At 35.7% G+C, this 21,769-nt stretch overlaps 4 protein-coding genes across 4 annotated transcripts; 2 read left to right on the top strand and 2 right to left on the bottom strand.

Moving 5' to 3' along the window:
- Positions 1-791: 791 nt before the first annotated feature.
- On the top strand, positions 792-10,360 carry LOC145638831 (putative alpha-amylase 2). The gene is made up of 13 exons (XM_081689873.1): positions 792-1,173; positions 1,503-1,589; positions 1,707-1,785; positions 2,894-2,931; positions 3,415-3,541; positions 3,652-3,878; positions 4,630-4,775; positions 4,889-5,001; positions 6,649-6,737; positions 6,990-7,112; positions 9,273-9,308; positions 9,715-9,813; positions 9,900-10,360. The coding sequence occupies exons 2-13, from the start codon at positions 1,575-1,577 to the stop codon at positions 10,095-10,097; spliced, it is 1,290 nt and encodes a 429-aa protein (XP_081545999.1). The 5' UTR covers positions 792-1,173; positions 1,503-1,574; the 3' UTR covers positions 10,098-10,360.
- A 3,000-nt stretch (positions 10,361-13,360) lies between these two features.
- Positions 13,361-14,950, top strand: LOC145639896 (uncharacterized). The gene has a single exon (XM_081691219.1). The coding sequence runs from the start codon at positions 13,361-13,363 to the stop codon at positions 14,948-14,950; it is 1,590 nt and encodes a 529-aa protein (XP_081547345.1).
- Positions 14,951-19,032: 4,082 nt separating this feature from the next.
- On the bottom strand, positions 19,033-19,806 carry LOC145639894 (uncharacterized). Its single transcript, XM_081691218.1, has 2 exons — positions 19,746-19,806; positions 19,033-19,649 (listed from the first exon to the last, which is right to left on the bottom strand). The coding sequence occupies exons 1-2, from the start codon at positions 19,804-19,806 to the stop codon at positions 19,033-19,035; spliced, it is 678 nt and encodes a 225-aa protein (XP_081547344.1).
- A 2-nt stretch (positions 19,807-19,808) lies between these two features.
- LOC145639893 (uncharacterized) lies at positions 19,809-20,414 on the bottom strand. Its single transcript, XM_081691217.1, has one exon. It carries the CDS (start codon positions 20,412-20,414, stop codon positions 19,809-19,811), a length of 606 nt encoding a protein of 201 aa, XP_081547343.1.
- Between the last annotated feature and the right edge of the window lie 1,355 nt (positions 20,415-21,769).

Here is a 21,769-nt window from a genome sequence, read left to right as displayed (position 1 = left end):
CCTCTCTCTCCTCCCTGTCCGTACGACCCTCCTCCCCGGGTGGCGCGTGTGGTGGCGCGTGGGTGGTGTTGTGGTGTGTTCGTGGCTCAAATCTCCGTTGAAGGTTGATTGAAGTGTTCAGTCACAACTAATTAGCATTAGTGGAGGTTTAATCCATGCTCGTGGACTAAGTATAGGAATCACGCTTGGGGTTCTTTATCTCCCAATGTTCTTGCTCGATTGCACGTGGAATCACGCTTCAAAGGTACGATTATATGTTCTTTATGTGTTATGCATTAGATCTTGGGATTAGGTACTGTATGAATATGATTCATGTTTATTTCAGCTGCGTAGTACCTATAAACCCCTACAGTTACCATGCACCTTAACCGATTCCATGGTAACCGGAGCCCAAAACCAGTTATCGTGTCCAGTACCCGGTTTTGAGCTCCGGTTGGTACGATTGTCAAAAAAAAAAAACCACCACCTTTCCGCCAAAGAGGGAAGGTGGTGGGTCATCTTTGGGGGGGGGTGTGGTGGGTCGCCGGTCAGGGTGGTTACGGTGGTGGTTGTCGTCGCTGGTCAGTGTGGTGGTAGTGTTAGTCATCAATTGGGGTGGTGGTGTCAAGGTGTTAGTAATTGGTGGCAAGAGGGAAGATAGTGGTGAAGTACTAAGGGTATGGTTGTCAATTCACACTAAATGTTGGCGGTTTTGATAATTTTGGATGGCGATTTAAAAGACGCCCGCATTTGATACGTGTAGTAAATACAGAGCATATACAGACCAGTCATTGAATTTGGCACACTTGCGGATTCCATAGAAAACATAAATCCTATCTCCGATGCTGCCAGAATTATGGGAATTCTTATTTCCAGGCAACACCTAAATGTTTTTAGCGCCCCAAAACAACGAACAAATAAACAAATGTATTTACAATTCACTACTTTCTAATCAATCAACTTCAATCTAAATTTCCCGTCAAAAAGAAAAAACTTCAATCTAAATTTCAAATTTTACTACTATCAAATTTCAACATCACCAAACCCAATTCCTTTGATTTTCATTTTTATCATCAAAATTGTGAATATGAATTATGTTGCCCACCAACTGTTCGATGAAATACCTCTTTGAGTAAATTCCCAATTCTTCAGTTTATTGCGAATTGTGTACCCTTTTTCATACTGTCGAATTAGGTAACATTGATATTTTTATTAAACTATCATGCTTGAATTATATGATTAGTGATAAGATTTCCTGCATTTTTATTAAATCATCAATGCTTGAATTATATGATTAGCTATAAGATTTCCTGCACAATTTAATACTAACAAGGTGAATTGCTACATTTGTCTCTGCTCAGGTAACTTTAGGATGTCTGCAAGTTGAAAGTTTTATATACCCAATTTCTTGAATCAAATTTAACTATTTTTCTTTACTTAATCTGCAAGAAGTAGATTTTTTTGCTGTTTTTTGTTCCATTTTTAATGTGAAATTCATTATCTTTTTGTATGACTGCTTACAGGATTACTGGTTGATAACTTGGCCTGTTTCGTTTCAGCAACCCGAAATTTTGGGTCTTATTTGTTAATCCAGCATGAGTTGTGTACAAGTATGTCTCATCCTGTACTCTTTTTCCTGTTGTTTGTAATATCGAGTATCGAGCATTGCTACATTCAGTGCCTGTCAATCTGTCATCTTATATTTTTTTATCCTTACCAATTTGCAGGACTCTGATGAAAATATTGAGCAGACTGATATTGGTAATATGCAGGACTCTGATGAAAATACTGAGCAGATTGATATTGGTATGAACACTGATTGTCTTTATTATTATTAATTTTTGTTTCCAGTTGTAAAATCACTTGCACGCTGCGAGTAGACGATTAGTGATGGTTACATTGCTCGAGTTAGAATGTAATATTTCTCCAGGACAGTGTAAAAACAATATTGTTTGATATGACACTATGAAATTTGCTTTTTCCTGGCTGTACTACTCCACTTGCTAAGCACCAGTACTAGATACCATCACCCTTAGACGGAACTTCCGTTTTCAATTCTTTTTAGTATAGACTCCAAAATGGAATCAGGCTTCTTCTGTTGTGATTGTACAAATAAAGATTCAAACCTGCAATGTACAAATAAAGAGGCAAGAAAATAACGGAAACAGTATTTTTATTGATGATATTTGGGTTACAACTCTTATTGATATCTTGATTCCTCTCTTCAAGGGCTTGATTTATTGGGGTCTTATCTACTTATTCCAATTATATCTACAATGTTTGATATTAGGGAGGAGATGGTTTATTGTGACTCATTCCATCTCAGCCTATTAAACCCTAGAAACAACCCTGTTTATGTAGGGAGTCCTAAGTTAGAGAATTATATGTTTATCATATTTTTTCTGAGATCTTGAAGATATTATCACTTTTGTTCCATTTTTTTTTTAACATTATCTCCTTATTACATAAATTTGACCACATAAATTTGACAACTATAAATTGATAAAATTTCGATGTCCACAGAGTTATTTGTATGAGGTCCTTCCTAGAAGTTTCATCTACTACACTTAGAAATGTGGATGTATTCATCCTTTTATGAGCAATATATCATTGTAATTACCAAATGTAGTCCCTTGATCTCATTATCCATGAAGAATGAACTTTTGCTGGCAGAGAAAGTTGCTTGTCAAAGCTGATTGGAATCTCCGTTGTCGTTTTCATATTTAGCTTTTTTATACTAGATTAAACTCCTTTATGAACTAGCTGCAATGAAACACTAGTGATGTTATTGTGAGTTTGTGACGAATAGTTACTGCAATGCATCTTGCTATAGTTACGAGTTGACTAACATCCTAAGTTCTTCCAAGTTAAATGGTGTTGGTTCTGAACTACGTCACATTTGTTCATTTTGCAGGTGCAGCAATCAGAAAAGGAAGAGAAATTCTTCTTCAGGTACTTCCACTATTTTCTCTTGCTATTTTACAAGAGGAAGATGTTTTCTGCTTCTTTCCATTTCTACATTGTACCCCCTTGATCACAATTATAAAACTTAAGGTAGGCAGCTAGTTGTACATATCTTTAAGTGATCACAAATTTTCTCAAAAACTGACTAGAGCCCCTTTACGTTTGTTTATTCTAGTTAAGAAAATCTGACTGTCAACATTGGTTTGCTAAATTCATGCAAATTTTGAGCTTCAAATATAAGAAAGTCAGTCATTTGGAAATTTCTCACTTTGATGACTAGAGGAAGCACTCAAAAGAGCAAGTGGTCAATTCCTGTGACCCGTTCTTATCTTTGACTAGAGAAAGTACTCATAAGAGCAAATGGCCAATTCCCATGTCAAAAACCTTTAAAGTAATTTGTCCTTTACCCATTCGATGCTTATGGATGTTAATAATCTTTTTGTTGTCGTTGATTTATTATATGGTTGACAGGCTTTCAATTGGGAGTCTCACAAATTAGACTGGTGGAGGAACTTAGAGGAAAAGATGCCTGATATAGCTAAATCTGGGTTCACATCTGTATGGTTGCCACCTGCATCTCAATCTTTGTCTCCTGAAGGTGAGAGGATATGAAACTGGCCATCACTAAATATATAATATTCCATGTATCCATGCTGTAAATTTTTTTATTGCTTGTGTATCCATCTGCAATTATTCTTCTATCTGTAGGTTACCTTCCACAGAATCTCTATTCGCTAAATTCTGCATATGGTTCTGAGCACCTACTGAAAGCTTTGCTACAGAAAATGGAGCAGTACAAAGTCAGATCCATGGCTGACATAGTAATCAATCATCGTGTTGGGACTACCAAGGGCCATGGGGGGATGTACAACCGCTATGATGGAATTTCATTAGCATGGGATGAACATGCTGTTACATCATGTACTGGTGGTTTGGTAATTTATCCTTAAGTCAATTGCTCCTGTAGATTTGCTATGAAACTTCGTACTCCTTAAGTCAATTGCTCCTGTAGATTTGCTATGAAACTTCGTACTCCTTTGTGCTGCACACTTTAAGAACAATTGTTTTGCTGGATGGAAATTTGCATTTTATGAAGTGCATGTTTCTATTACAGCTTGGTTAAGATTTAAGAGAACTTTCATAGTTAGACCTCATCATTGAATTAGAAAAGAAATATCTTACTTTCAAATAAGAGAGACTACTTTTACAAGCAACAAGCTTCCCCCTTTGTAAGAATCATAACAACCCTCCAGTATGCGTCCCAGGCTAATAAAAAACAATTGAGGAAAAGTTAATCAAATTTGACTGGATTTTGTAATTAAATGAAGGTGTCTTGCTAGTGAGGTCGGTTTGAAAATACATGAATTGCTAATGATAGAGTTTTCATTCTATAAGCGATGGTGTAGTTATGGTTAACCTGACCTGCTTATATGGTGGATAGAAGAATTGATCATGGCCTAAGCTATTGTTTCTCCAAATCATGCATCAATGAATATCATAAAGGATGAGCCAATCTTTGCCAAATTGTTCTAATTTATATAGCTCTTGGGCTGGTTTACTCTTAATGAAAGAAAAGAAAGTCAAATATACTGTTAAATTTTTGGTCTAAACAATGCCACAGTTCTTTTGATGTTGAATTCAGATATGCTGTTACATTAAGCACTGATTTCACATGTCTAATTTCAGGGCAATCAAAGTACTGGTGACAATTTTGATGGTGTTCCAAACATTGATCATACACAGCCCTTTGTGAGAAAAGATATTACAGAATGGCTGAGGTGGCTGCGAAACAAGGTTGGCTTCCAAGATTTCCGCTTTGATTTTGCAAGAGGGTAACTAGTCATCTTGGAACTGTACACATTTATCTGTTAAGTTTGATTTTTTTTTATTTTTTTTTTTGGCCACAAAATTAGCAAACATTTTCTAATGTTGGCTGATTACTTAGTTATGCAGCAAAATATGTGAAGGAGTACATTGAAGGTGCAAAACCAGTGTTCTGTGTTGGAGAATACTGGGATTCTTGTGATTACCATAATGGTCATTTGGCCTACGACCAAGGTACATATATGTTGAATCTCTATATAAATAAACTCTAATTTGCAGGACTATTAGAAGAGCTCTAGCATCATAATTATCTGTATTACTGTGACTATATTGTTATGTGATTTTTGTTATAAAAAAAAAGCTATTTATCTATAATGCTGGGAAGATTCTGTGGACTATATTGAAAAATAGTGAAAGAAAAAAAAATAACTCCACGACAATAATATATGGAACTATGGAAGAAGAAAAAAAAATTGGTGTGTAGCTGTAGTAAGTGGAAGTTGCAAGTGAGAAGACATATGAGTCTTAAGATACAAAACCTTAACTCATGTCGGAAGGACCATCTTATAGGACAGAAGCTACCAATTAGCAGTGAAAATTCATTCAGGTAATTCAGGAACCCAGTCAATTGCCGAAACATAAATGTTTTGACTTACAAATAGGAATTCTGAAGACAGGAAAATGCAAGAAGTGTTACCCTGATTGTTGTCTTCCTAATGGAAGCTTTGTACAAAGTATTGGGAATTGAACCTTCTAGCGATAAGAAAGACATTGAAGACACATGCATATACTATGTGTATAAATAGTCACCTCTACTTGCCTCACTGCCAAACTAGTTTTTGATGGGAAAAGTGTCCTTCCCAGATTCAGCAAACAGTTCTAACTGCTTGCTTATGCCTACTGGAATGCCTAACAAAAGAACTAACGAGTTGTGTTGATTAATCAAAACGCGCTGATTTCCCAAAACATTAATTATGTTATAATTTATAACTTTATATTGATAAAGCTTGAATAATCTTCAGCTCTAGGAAGACATGTAGATATTGATATAGAACTATAGAAGTATAACAGAAGTTGACATGTTTGGTTGGCCTCTGCCCTTTTATGTCACAGATGTACTGTATTGACCATTTTTTGATATTAATGGTCAATATGCACAGCATATTAATCTTAAGGAGACAAGAACTAGGCATGTTAGATGATTTCCCACATAAGACAGCATTTTAGAAAAATCAGACACATCACGCATGAAGATGAAAGAGTGGGAAGCTTAACAGCTTCTGAGTTAGAAATCTGCTAGGAATTAGCATGGTTTCTGACCAGATTACAGCTCTAAATATGGCAGAAATTAGGGAAGAATAATGATGATTATATTGATAATAGGTGAATTACACTAATAGAAGGATAATTCCACTTTTGAGAGGTGGATTCTCTCCTAATATGAGCTTTCGAGAGGCTCACTCTCTCCCAATAACATAACCTCAACAATATTCAACATGATGATTATTCCTCCTAATGAGGCCTATTTATAGAAAAACTCTCATAACAAACTCTAACTTATTCCCCAAGCTACTACTAATAGGCTATGACTAACATACCCTTCCCCTAATATTGATTCCTTGCAAAATCCTAGCTGGAGTTTCTTGTATGCCAAATCCTGCAACAATTAGTGACATTACTACAGAATGAATTTACTATTAGTTTCTTGGGAGAGAGCATCTCTCTCATTTCAGTGCAGTGTCACTTGGCATGTACAAATTTGTGCCTTTGAGAGTTTGAGTTGCCCAATAGATCTTCAAGTAGTCACTATTATTCTAAAATAGCTTCATGCTACATTTCCTTGAGGATTATTTCAGCATCTTCATTTTCTTATTTCTACAGACAGTCATAGACAACGAATCATCAATTGGATTGATGCTACAGGACAACTTGCCACTGCGTTTGACTTCACAACAAAAGGAATTTTGCAGGTGTAGACAAAGTCTTTTGTATTCCGTGTTTTTGTATTTCCTTAATGCTGAACAGCTAGGCATGTCTCTTTCTGAGGGAAGACCTAGACAGCAAAATCTAGTTTGTCATTTATCTTGCCTGCTATCATAGTAAATTGACAAAATCATACCAACATTTAGATCTTACACCTTATTTCTGCCTTGTGTAAAAAAATTCCTTTGTGTACTTTGACGCTATTAAGGAAGCTGAATCCTATTTATTTTGAATAATAGGAAGCTGTTAAGGGAGAATACTCTCGCCTTCGAGATTCCCAGGGGAAGCCACCTGGTGTATTGGGTTTGTGGCCTTCAAGAGCTGTTACATTTCTTGATAACCATGACACTGGCTCAACGCAGGTACTCCACTGATAGTGATGTAACAATAAGTCAAATGTTTATGCAAGTCTGAAAAGTAAGTCATGCTTGTTGCTTACTTGAAGTGGGACCATTGATAGAATAATTTGTGAAGGACATGCCAGAAAATAAGATTCATACGATTATGAAGAATTTTTTATTTGAACATATATCATCAATGTTTACTTAAGTTGTATTTATAGTCTATTTAACTCGAGTAGTTTTTGCTTGATTTTCTTTTCCATTTAGAATACTCTGTTTGTGCTGGAGTACACATAAGCATATATTGTGAACAGTATTTCCTTTTGGAAACAAAGATAGTTGCAACTTTGACTTTTAAGTAGTTTTGCCAGTGGGAAGCTAATTATGGGAGAGAGGGGACGATAGAGTGAAGATTACAAATTGGACTAAGCCTTAGTAAAGAGGTTGAATATATGTGTCTTGTATTCTAGGAACTTAATAAATTATGTATGAATAAACCTGTGCTCCCTTTATATATCTGGTCCTGCTACTAGGCAATGTGAAGTACCAGTTTCTTGTAATTGAAATGACACTAATTAAACACAATTAAGGGAAAGCTTGAGTACTTTGAATGATTAATTAAGTGGAAAGTTGACAAGGTTACAAGAATAATTAATAGCTTGAGTCTATCAATCTCATGGTAGCTTTAGGCTACTACTCTCAAGGGGTTCTAACTCAATTTCTCGATGCCTTCACTAATACATTCACCTCCTACTTATACTCAATCTATCTAAGACAACAATGACTTAAAATGAACACATGTGACCATTAACCAAAATAGCAAAACCAATTAAGACAAGGTTGACACTTAGGGGCCGTTTGGTTGGGGGTATTCAGGAAAGGGAATGGGAATCAATCACCCCGATTCCCTTTGTTGTTGTTTGTTAAGTACTTTCTTTCATTCCCTTTACCCCCTTCATTCCCCCAAATCCCTCTAACTTCATTCCCCACCCCCCCTAGGTATTTCCATTCCCATTCCCTACCCACCTTCACAGTTCACACCACCACATCACCACCTTCACACCTACCAACACCACCGGAAACCAGCCCACCCGACCACCGCCGCCCCTCCCCCGACCCTCGCCGCCTTCCCCTCCCCTGCAAAACATCCCACAGCCCACGCAAAACCCCTCCCTATCCCCGTAAAACCGCCGCCCAACCCTCCCACCACCCTTGCCGACCCTTCCCCGACCCTCGCCGCTTGTCCCCTCCCCTGCAGAAGCATTCCTCCGCCACTTCCTAAACCCCTCGTCGATCTAGGGTTTTTTCGGGGCTGTGGAAGGTTTTGCGAGGGGCGGGGATGGCCGGAGAAGGGAGGCGAAGGGTGAGGGAGGTGCGGCGACTGGTTTGGTGGTGGTTCGGTGGTGGGAACGTTGGAGAATGAATGTTACTGGTGGTTGTGTAGTGGTGGTGTGGTGGTGGGACTGTTGGGTCTCATTCCCTTTGTTTTTAAAACTAACAACACCCCAAATTTTAGGTATTTTCATTCCGTTCCTTATCTTTCCCTTTGTTCATTCCATTCCGATTACCCCGTGCGAACCAAACGGCCCCTTAGTTGCTTGCTTTCCTTAATGCCTTCTTAATAAGTTTTGTCTCTTGCCCTTTGTTGTGTTTGACTCATCCTGGTGTCCCTTTCATTGACCCTCCTTGCTGACCGTTAGTGTGGATTGTTTCCTCCTGTTGACTGTTGCTTCTTCCTCTTGGCTTGGGCCTCCGTGTATACACTTTGATGGGTTGATCCGTACCCTCAATTAGATCCATAACAGGCAATTTGTGCATACTTTCAGCAATTTCTTTTCAGAGGAGCATACTAGGAATTTTCGGGTCAGAGTCCTTTAAAACATAACTTTAAGTATTGGAGTTCAGCTGACCTCTCTTACCCTTATATATCAACTTGCTGGTGCCTTTATGACCAAAACCTATTCATTATGTTTTTCTCTTGCTTTTTGATAAAGCTTCTGTTAATGAAGTACAAAATATTTTCTCATTTGTAGAAATCAGATAATAGTTTAATACTATATTGGTCAACCATATGTCCATATAGTATTAGACGATTTTGGTTATCAAAAAGAAAATCTTACTCTGTTAAACTATTTTGTTTTTCCCCTTACTTGCATTCACTGGATAAATTTCCTGCTGCAGGCTCACTGGCCCTTCCCAGAAGATCATATTATGGAGGTATCCGTCTTATTTTCTTTATCTAGTCCAGCAAATGCAGCTAATACTTTTTGGATTGCCAATTTGCCATAGAGTCTGGTCTGATTTTTTCCCCTTGTATCATAATTTGGGCTGCCCATTTGAACATTCACCTCTTCAAAATTTTGGCTCAAGCAAAGGGCATAATGGATTTAATAGTATGCCTTGTGTTGATGCATGAAATTTATGCATGTTAATTATCTTAAACCAAAACAGAACTTTGCTATGCGTTTCATTTTCACTTGTCTTGCCTACATTTGCTCACCATGGTTCTATTCAACTACTGATTCTGATTAAGATACTTCGTTGAGGACTGCCATTTCAATATTCTGAGAAAATTCATCACGGAATTTATGTAGTTTTTTTAACACCTTGTAATTTGCTACAGGGCTATGCATATATCCTCACACATCCGGGGATACCGTCTGTGTTCTATGACCATTTCTATGACTGGGACACCTCTTACCATGACCAAATTGTGAAGCTGGTATGATGCTACTTTTCAGCCGGTTTGAACATTGTATTTGGGGAAATTATTTATTCACGTGTAACATTATGAATCTGCTTGTACAGATCAACATTCGAAAGCAACAAGATATTCATAGTAGGTCTTCTGTTACGATACTTGAAGCTCAAACAAATCTCTACTCTGCCATCATAGGGGATAAGATAAGCATGAAGATTGGAGACGGTTCATGGTGTCCAGAAGGCAAAGAGTGGATACTGGCAACATCTGGTCATAGATATGCTGTGTGGCACAAGGAAAACTAACTGGGTAATCAACATGATGAATAATTTTACCTTATGAACACCTTCTTAAATCAATCTCACCTTTAAGCTTACTCAAAATAACCATTTGACAAGTAAGCAAGTTGGTAAATCAATATGAATAACGAGTAGATTTTAACTAATATAAAGATATGTTGCTCATTTACCATTTATTAAAACTTTATGTTCATTTCATATATACTCTGTATATAGAAAAATTGATTCTAATGATTCAACTTTTATGCAATTTGCTAAATTATTTCACATATTAATTTCTATTTCCCCCCCCCCCCCCCCCCAACCCCCCAATTTCATCACTCCTTTGACACAAAGAGGGAGAAAACTAGGTAAAGAGAGGAGGTGTTGGATGAGATGACTTTCTAAGAAAGTTGTGGGAGGCTATAAGTGGTGGCGAAAAGGAAGTGAATGGTGGTTTCATCACAGAGAGAGAAAGAAGTCGAGACTTGAGAGAGATAAAGTGAGAGTAGAGGGAAGGGAAGTAAATCAATTGCCCTTAAATATTTTTGGTTCCTTATGCGTTCTAGTTGTGCATGCTAATAGTTAACTCAATATACATTGTTGATGGATTTTTGCTAGTAATTTTGAAGACATACATAAATATGAAGATCATATGCTTTGGTGGGAACTCTACAATAAAACAAAACTACCTACTAGTAATGAAAAGTAATAACTCTACAACCGAATGTTTCAATATAAATATTTTATACTACCCATCAAAATGAAATCCATAAACTAATTTTATGAATATGCAACAAGATCAAAACTCAAAATTTGCCTCATTGCCAATCTCAAACCAACTCAACTCAACCCCAAATTGACTTGACCAAACATGACTAGAATTGAATCAACTCCTACCCAAAATGATAAGCGACTTGGTTGCTCTTGAATTCATGTATTTATCGATCTAAATTGATTAAAATAATGAAAATATTGACCTAATATTATATTTTGACATGATTTGACCTGTTCATAACAAGTCGAAACCTCAACCACACAACTAATTTGATAATTCTTAGGAACTCCTTTCCTTAAAAACAAACGGGAAAAAAATATTCAAAGGTTAGAGCAAAGCCATCAATTGCCTTAAGCATTGTCATCCGTTGCCCATAAAGACTGGGCATGAGGGGAGAGATTGTAAAAGAATATATATATATATATAAAGTTAAACTTTTAGCCAGGTCACGAAATAGTGACACTTGGCATTCTAACTTTTCGCCAAGTGTCGCGCCACCTTGGATAGATTTAAATAGATTCATAAAATATAAAAATTAGTAAAAAAATTCTTTTTTCAATCAAATTAGGATAGAGTTTTAGAATAAGATGGTTAGTTTAGAGTTTTATTTTCGATAAATTACCAAATAATAAACTTATAATTAGGCCACAAGACAACATCGTATAACATTAAAAGTTAATTTAGAATTCTATGTTCAATCAATTAAATTGAATTATAATATAATTTTATCTTAAAATTCCTTAAACAACCCGGGCATCGCACGGGGCACAAAACTAGTATATATATATATATATATATATATATATATATATATATATATATATATATATATATATATATATATATATATATATATATATATATATATATATAGAGAGAGAGAGAGAGAGAGAGAGAGAGAGAGAGAGAGAGAAGCGTTGTCAGGTCATGGCCATGACCATGACCTTAGAGCAAACACAATGGTTGCCCACAACCATTGTGGTTATTGCTTATTTTATTAATTTCTACATCTTCCACCTCACCTATAACCACTGTTATACCCATTTAATAACCAATGTCTCCCAATAGTTAACCACATCTTTTTGGTTATACATTTTCTGTAATCCCCCGTACTTTTAAATATGTTGTAAATGATTTTTAATTTTATTTATAATATTGATTTGTATTTTGCCTTAATTTAATTTCAAAATATTCAAATTATTAATTTGGGTCAAAAATTATTTTGGTACAAATTATTTTACGAACCTTCATTCTATAATTTATTTCAATACAACTAAAGCTTAGTCCATTTCAATCATTTGACCCACTAATTTTATAAGGCCCAATATTTCTCTTTACCCTACAACATTCTCCCCTATAAATGCCCCATTAATCCCAAACATTTTTCCACACAAAAAGGTTAGTTTTATTTTCTCCTTTGCTTTATTAATTTGTGTGATTATAATTATTGATTTATGGGTTTTGATTTTATTGTTTGAAATTACTTTAATTAGTTTCAAATTGTATTTTGATGATTAAACTTTATAGTTTCAGATTTTATAAATGGTCATAATTTTCAGATTTTGTAAATTTTATAACCTAGGGTTTTTAATTATTGAAAATCATGATTTTAGGGTTTTTATGAACAATTTATTTAGGGCTTTTATAGTAATGATGTTTTGAAAATTTGGTGATTATAACTAACGATTAGTTTAACTTAATTCCAGATTATTTTGAACATGTAAATTCGTGTTTTAATTTTTAGATTTTCGTTCGTTAATATTAATCCCGTTTTAATCCCGGTCAGGTTTTGAACTCATCCGATTTTGATAAAAAAAAAAAAAAGTAGTGTTTTCCATGTGGAAACAACGTTTTAAGAAAAACTCATTACCTTTGGTAGTGAGTACCACCCTCTCGTGGCCAAATTCAGCCTCTAAATACTCCCTCCGTTAATAGTTATGTGCAACTTTGCACATGATTACGGTTACCAAGGCAAATTTGGATGGCAAAGATTAGAGGGATTTAAGAGAGTTAATTAAAGTGAGTGGAGAGAGAAAGGTGGTCCCCCCCACTTGCAAATAAAGAGGGAAAATCTGATTTTTTTGGAGGGAGTATGTTTTCCCCCCCAAATTTTCATAAAAATTTTGATTTTGGGAAATTTAAAATTCCCTCTAACTTTTTAAAAAACAAAAACTTAAAATCCAAGTTTTCTGATTTCATTACAGCATTTATGAGGCTTATAAATAGAAGCCTCAATCATTCATGAAGCATTGAATGCTTCTCAATAATTACATACCAAAGTTTGTTCAAAAGCTAGCTGAAAATCACCAAAAGTTAGCACTAATTACATACGTTTAGCCCATAAACAACCCAAAAAATTACTCCTAATCTAAAATTAGTGCTAAGCTGAAGTTAGTCATCAAATCATCAAGGCTTCAACTTGAGGGCAGCATCATCTCATCAAAAACCTTCATCAGCCCATCCCCTTTCACCATCTACAGCAATCTACAAGTGAAAACAGGAAACAAAAGACATGGCAGCAATAGATGAAGACCCTTTTTTCGACATTGAACTCTTAATTTCAGAGGAAGAAATTGCAGACATGTACTACGATTATGAAGAGCAGCTGCAAGATGCAGATTTTGAAGCATACAACTCAGACAATGAGAATATGCAAGAAGAGGCAGAAATAGAAGACACAACCATTAACAACAACAATCAAACTGAGCAAGATGAAACACAAGCATCATTGTTTGAAGAAGGGATTCACCAACCAAACAGAAAACAGCTAAATATGCATCAAAAGAGAGAGATTGTGGATGCAATGTTATTGAAAATGCAAGATGGTAACCTACCAAGAGGCTACAAGGTAGAATTATCAATCAAGTTCAAGGTTCATAAATCAACAATCACAAGACTGTTCAATGAAATAAAAAGGCAGATGGCAGAAGAGAATTTGATTGATGTCAGGTCCAAAAAGATAGGAAGGACAGGTCCAAAGCCAATGGAATTTTCTGATGAATTCCTACAATCAGTCCCACTTCACTTAAGGCAAACAGAAAGATCATATGCTGCAGCACTCAAAATTTCACATGTTACTCTTCATTATTTGAAGAAAAAGGGGAGAATCAGAACACACACAGCAAGCAGCAAGCCAGCACTAACATCAGATCACAAGGTGGCAAGAATGAAGTGGGTTTTGTCTCACATAAACCCAATCCAAGGGAATGAGAACCTCACATTTGATGACATGAAGTATTCCATCCACATTGATGAGAAATGGTTTTATCTAAACCCAGACAAAAGAAGATTTTATCTGCTACCAAGTGAGGAAGATCCCTATATGGCTCAACAATCAAGGAGGTTCAAATTAAAAGCTATGTTCATGGCCATTATAGGAAAGCCTCTGTATGGGACACATGGGGAACTCCTACATGATGGGAAATATGGGATATTCCCATTCACACAGCAAGAAAGGGTAAAAAAGTCAAGCAAAAACAGACCAGCTGGCACATTGGTCACAAAAGCACTTCAAAATGTCAACAGAGATGCAATAAGGGACATGCTACTTCACAAAGTCATACCAGCAATAGTGTTAAAATGGCCAGCAAGTTTGCCCAAAAATGTGGTGATTCAATGGGATAATGCAAGGCCACATCAAATACCAAGAGATGAAGAGTTCATTCAAGCAACACAAGCAAATGGATTTAACATTGAGTTTGTGTTCCAACCAGCACAATCACCAGATTTGAATGTGTTAGACTTAGGTCTATTTAGATCTATTCAATCTTTGCAATATCAATCTTTTCCAAAGAATGTAGATGAACTTGTTGAAAAGGGCATTGAGTCTTATAACAATTTCAAACCAGAAGTAAACAAGTACATTTGGGTGACATTACAAAGATGCATGATCAAGATTCTAAAGGCAAAAGGAGGGAACAAGTATAAAATCCCACATATGAACAAGAAAAAGCTTGAGAATTTAGGCATTCTCCCAAATCAGATTGAAGTAGAAAGGAGTATAGTGGTGGAAGCTGTGGAATACCTGAACACAATGTTCAGGCCAGCACCCCAGGGAAATCATGAAGCAGAAACAGAAGACATGGAGGTAGATGCAGACTAATTACAAAGACACACAGCAAACAACCACACACTGCCACACATAACCACTTAGTAGTGAACAATGATATATTAAATTTCACTTTTGTTTAGTCATTTTTGTGTACCAATGAATAGGTGGTTAGGTGTATTTTGTATGGTAGAGTATTGAAACACTTATGAAAGGCAGTGGTGGTTTAGTTCTAGTGCATTTGTAAGAGGCTTTTTGTAGCCATTTTATCAAGTAAGTGGAAGTACTTAATCACATGAATCCATCAGGAGATCAATTTTTTTGTACACACAACCTTTCAAACATGGTTACCTCAACATCAATCACAATATAGTGATTGGTGGAGCTATACCATTGTTCAAATAGTATTTCATAGGAGTCCCTTCATTATTTGGATTCAACACACAACACAAATAGTCTAGAGCCAATGGGGACTGTTAAACAATAACAAAAAGGGGCATGTGTAGGGAACTCCATTGGAAATTGTTCTCTACACAATGATCATTGAGAACATTTTTCACACAACAACCCAAACACCCAAATCAAGAAACCATCATAAAGGATCATCATTCAACAACCAAATTCCCATATGCCATATGCCATGATTACAACATCAACCATATCCAACATAATATCCAACTCTTAAAATGCATCAATAGTCAACATAATATCCAACAGTAATAGGATAGAAGCACTAAAACCATATCCAACATAATATCCAACATAAAAAGGACAGAAGCACCAAACCCATATCCATCATAATATCCAACATAAAAAGGACAGAACCAACAAACCCATATCCAACATAAACAGGACATAAGCACCAAAAACATATCCATTAAAAAATCCAACAATAACAGGACAGGAAAAGCAACACCATGTCCATCAAAATTTCCAAATATTAAAGGACAAAATCACAAACACCACATACAACATCACAGCACAACAAAGCCACCACAACATAATAAAATTCGGAGTATATGTGCATAACACAACCACCATAAACAAATCATGTCAGAAGCATACACAATCAACTTAAAAATGGGACTCAATAACAAAAATTAAATAAGTTAGGGTTAGGAAGTGTTACGAGTGCAGCTACTCAGAGGGTTGAACCGTAGGATTCATCCGCCTCACATAGCATGTCACAACAGGAACAAAACAAGAAGGCACTTCTGGTTTCTTGGCTGGAGGTTCCTCATCAGGCTCCTCATCAGATGACAGCACAATGAACTCATAGTCAGGGAGGCCACGCATCCTTCTCAGGGGAACACGCGCGGCCTTCCTGGTGGCCTTAAATCGAGGGGGTGGCCTTTCCCTCTTAGATCTAGGCTTAGTGGGCACAACAACACTGCCCTCACCTTGCTCAGCAGCCAGATCTACAACCATCTCTGAGAAATCAAGCGATTTACGACGGGACTCACCAACACCCTCCTCTTTCTTCGCTTTTTCTTCCTCATCGAGGCTTTTGAGGACTTGACCAAGGGCTCTGTAAGTGTAAAGAGAGCAGTACGCACCCGTCTCAGTAGACTCGTAAAATTCACGAGGAAAAGAAGATCCAACCTCGAAGCAGTGCATGAAATTGAGGATCAAATTCTCCTCTCCCTTGTCATCCGTAGACATATAAGCATCCTTAAAAGGATCTAAGTTCAACATTTTTAAGGAGGGACTTTGATTGAGAAAGAAACGAGAAGAGGAGAGTAGATCTGGAGTGAAAAATAGAGAAAATCGGAAGAATAGAGGAGAGAGAAAAACCCAGAAGATGAACTAGGGTTCATCTTATGAACTCTCCAGAAGATATAGGGAGAACGAACATCACAATTAATTTGGGTAGTTGGGAAGTTGTGTGAATGAAGAGAGAGGAGTGGAATTGGAAGATAAAAGGAGGGAACAATTAGATTAGGTGAATCTGATTAGTTTAGGTTAATTTAGTTTAGGATATTATAATGGTATTGATTAAAAAATAAAACAATTAAAATTAAGGGTAAAATTGTAATTTTGCCCCTTTTTTTTTACTAAAAATAGAAAGAAAATAGAAAGTTGCACATAACCCCGAGCGGACAAAAATGGCAAAAGTTGCACATAACTATTAACGGGGGTAGTATAAGAGTGTATTTTAAGGTTTTTATGAAGAAAATTTAAAGAACTATATATAAGCCTTTAATTTTAACTAAAGGGAAGGTTTTAAAGTGATGTTTGATTTGAATTTTGAAGGTTTTAAAGTAAGTTAGTATTGCTGTAAATTTGATTGATTGGGTATTGATTGAGATGTTATTGTATGATTTAGAGGAGGAGTTTATTGAAGGTGATTTCTAGATAGTAAAGTGGCATACCAATTCGTTTATTCAAGGTACGTCCAAGTTACGAAATCTTGCTTTTAGGTGCATGTTTAAGGACGGATCGAGAACTTAGTATCATGTATAGGATTGACTGGGTTAAATGGTTTGGTTATACATTGTGAATTTCAAATGATGTGCACTAGTTTATAATGCAAGTATTATTTGTGCTCTAATTATGCAAGGTGCGCTTAAAGGCAAAGGTATGTGATTGGTGTAAAGATTAAATTATTACTCATTCATGATTATGCAAACATGATGAGTAAAGGAGGAATTCAAGTCTTAAAAGACGAGGTTAAGGTTTTGGGGTGCCTTATGCACTCAAGGTGTTTATACACCGAGGTAGTAAAGGAATAATTAATAAATGTTGTTTGTCACTAATAAATCAAGAATTTAAATTGGGAATTTGCCATGTTTGATTGAATTGTGTTTGGAATGGTTGTACTGTAATGTATATGAGTCATCACCAAGTCTAAACCTGTAAATCACGTAAAGTGCAAGATGGATGAGCAATAAAACTCTAGATTGGTGCACATCTGGAGTAATGACAATCAGGGGTTGGGGTACATGGGGTATTAGCCGTATACTTTTATCGAGGCCGTCTGATCTACGAGTCTCCTATTTCAAATATTTTTTTAAAAAACTAGGAGTTAGGTGAGATCTCATACAACTACGGTCACGGAGTCGCGCCCGTGGTCGTTGGATGTTTATTGATGTTTCCGAAATGAGGCATGAGGTTTTTCTTTTATTGATGTTCCAAATGGGACATGGGTTGGACAACCTTGTCTATTGCTAAATCCAATGAAATGAATAAATGAGTTAGTTAATATCAACTAGTGAGGTCTTAATAAAATTGATAGTTGAGTCGTGTGTTGAGTCTATAATTTAATGATGTGTGATGATTGATTATTAGTAGCATGCTAGGGATTTCTTTTATGTTTCGCAGCTTGTATGTACTCAGCTTTATTGATTGTGTGCTTTGTATGTCTTTCTTTGGTCATGGCCTTCGCCTTTCAATGACCCTGTGACGATCCAATTTTACACTTGTAATATTGGGGAGCAGATTAACCACAGGTTCTTACACATGGAACATTGGCATCAGTGTGGGATTTTGAGTGGAGAGATGCTTATTATTCGCAGTTTATTTCTTTTCATAAGTTTGAATTTATTTAAGCTCTGGTTTTATTTATTTACTACTTTTGTTGGGTTTGGAATAAGGGCCTTCATGGTTCCAGCTTGTATCATTTAATTTGGTTTTGGTTATTGGTTTTGAAACTTATTTATAACTGAGTTAGTTTTTCCGCTGCTAATATTTGATATAGCCTTAACGTTTGAACACGTGGCAGTAGCACGTCAGTAATTCTCTTGGATTTTGTTCAGGGTATTTATAGGTTTTAAGAGAGAATTATTGGGGTGTTACATTTTCTCTCTCCTACTTTTACCCAACCCCACCACATAATATCTCTCTTAAATCCTATCATATATAACTAATGCACTTGGTAATAATCAATTAAAACTAATAATTATTATTAGCATATCTTAATTAAATAAAATGACTTATGTTTAAAATTAATGCATTATATTATTTAATTAGTAAGTAATTAGTCATTAATTAAGAAATACACAATAATTGAAACTTTACTAAATTCGATAATAATAAAAATAATACATATTCAATCAAATGGCAACAATCTTTAAAAGATAAAAACGAACGGTGCTTGAGTACAAATACAATAATTTAATGTTACGATTATACAACTATTAATGCAAATTATTTTGCCTACTGTTAACACCGAATTTGAGCCACATATGTTCAACTAAGTCTTTCTTCAAGGCTTTATGCATAGCTTCATCACGAACACGAGCTCTATTAGACATATAAATTTCTAAACTTCCAATTCGGTTGTTGCTATTTTCGAACCAAAAAGGCTTTTCAGTGTTTCTATTACTTGAAGACGCGTTTGTAGCTTGATCATATTCATTTGGATCGTAATACGTTTTATACGTATCTCTTTCGTCCTCAACGATCATATTGTGCATAATGATACATGCTATCATTATTTTTCCTAACATTGATGCGTCACGAGCTAGCGCGGGATTCCGTATTATTGCAAAACGAGCTTGTAATACTCCAAAAGCACGCTCAACATCCTTTTGTCTAGCTTCTTGAAATTTGGCAAAAAGACCTTCTTTTTCATTTTGTGGTAGTGATATTGTAGGAATGAATGCTACCCATTTAGGATATATACCATCAGTGAGATAATACCCCATATTGTATTGATGGTAATTCACAACATAGTTAATAGAAGGTGCACGACCTTCAAAAACATCATTAAACAAAGGGGATCTATCAAGAACATTAATATCATTACGACTACCTGGTGTCCCAAAAAAAGCATGTCAGATCCAAAGATCATATGATGCCCCAGCTTCCAATATTAATGTGGGCTTACCTGGTCTTCCAAAAAACATACCTTTTAATCGAAGTGGACAATTTTTCCACCGCCAATGCATGCAATCAATAGAACCTAGCATGCCTAGAAATCCTCGACATTCACCAATTCATAGTGTCTTACCAGATCTTCTTCATTGGGTTTTCTAAGGTATTCATCACTAAAGTAAGAGACAATTCCTTCCACAAAATATTGTAGTGAATCTCTTGCAAGAGATGCACTAATTCGAATGTAGCCATCTACAGAATCAGCAGAGGTGCCATGAGCTATTAGCCTCATAGCAGCTGTGCATTTTTGCAATCTGGAGGCACCAAATCTTCCTGTAGCATCTTGTCTTTGTTGAAAGAAGGGATGACGTTCTTCTAAAGTTTGCTTTATTCGGAGAAATATATGTTTGTTCATGCGAAATCTCCGACGAAATAATTGTGGGGGAAACACAGGATGGTCAGCAAAGTAGTCATTCCATAAACGATTATGTCCGTCCTCACGATCCCTTGGAACGGGGATCCTTGGCTCCCTTGGAACTTGATTTAACATTTGATATACTTCAATTGGATTGGACATAAAAACTTCATCCATCATTCGGTTAACAATACGATTGGCTTGCCTTCGTCTTTCATATCGTTGTGTTTGGCTATTTTCTGAATTGGATGAAGAATTAGAAGAGTTGGAGCTTTCGTCGGATGACATGTTATTAAAACCAAGTTGATATGAGAATGGAAGGTAGAAGTTTTTAGGGGGAAAGATGGATGGTTAATCAAGTGAAATGTATCTCATCCATTTATTTATAGAACAACTGTGTTGGGTATGTAGTCATCTTTATTGTCTTATATAATGAATTTGAAGTCTTGCATGCATGCATTGATTCTGAAAAAAATTTAATAATTTTTCAGTAATGTAGATGCATGCATTTGTATTGTCAATATCACCTTAGCATTTTTATGTACGTAAAAGTAATGTAATGTTATAATTACCTTTTCAGTGTTAAGTACATCAGTGTACAGTGTTTATCACTATTACTTTTTCAGTGTTAAGTACATCAGTGTGCAGTGTTTATCACTATTACCTTTTCAGTGTTAAGTACATCAGTTTCTAGTATCTAATATATGTTTTTCAAGTGTTGGGTACATCAATTCTTTTTTAAGTGTAATGTAAATCAATGTACATCTTTTGTTGTGAAATATCAAAGTGAATTGATGGGTTTAGTCAGATCAACAATAATAATATGTATATAAAGCGTATCGTATAATACGATTTTAATACTAGATATGTAATAAACTTGTTTTTTTTATATTAATAATAACATTATAATATAACATTCATTCATATCCTAAATCAACAACACGTTAAAAATTGCCAAAATAAAAATCGAACCTTAGTACATAAAACAGAAAACTAAAAAACAAATTATTTGAAATTAAGCAACATTTAAACTATGATTAACCATACACCTAGTACATCAGTCTGAGGAGAACAACTTCTTCAATGAATTGTTCTTTAGTTCTTGATCTTCCGAATATAGGTTTGGCTTTGAATCGAGGTGTTTAAATAACTCCACATTAATCTTTCTTTGCTTCCTTGCTTCTTTCTCTCTTTCGAGTTGCAACCTTGTAAGTTTCACTTGATTTTCTGATTGCCTTATAAGGTTCATGTTCTGGGCCGTGTCCAACCATTGTTTCCATGCTCCAAGTGGCATATTTGCCATCTTGCTCTTTCCTTTATTTTTGCTAGATTTATGGCCGGAAGGAAAGCCTGAATACGCATCACCACTGGTTGGTGTTTCTGGGTTTGATGAAGATGAGTAGTTGCCAACTTCATTGATACGTGATCTCTTTGAGTCACTTCCTTGAGTAGATGTTTTTTGCTTGCATTTTTGAACAATATCTTCACTTGGTTTCCACGCATCATGTTGTATCAAAATGTCCCAAATATGCTTGTCTTGAAAGGTTTTAGACATCAATGATGTCTTTGTTTTGTCAGCAGCATATATACTATATGCTGCCTTCATAACATCTTCATCATTGTGACCACTTCCCCTTCTTGAT

This window comes from Chenopodium album, chromosome 7 (genome assembly GCF_948465745.1).
Source record: "Chenopodium album chromosome 7, dcCheAlbu1.1, whole genome shotgun sequence".
Lineage (NCBI taxonomy): Eukaryota > Viridiplantae > Streptophyta > Magnoliopsida > Caryophyllales > Amaranthaceae > Chenopodium > Chenopodium album.
This window is presented reverse-complemented; position numbering and strand designations above follow the sequence as displayed.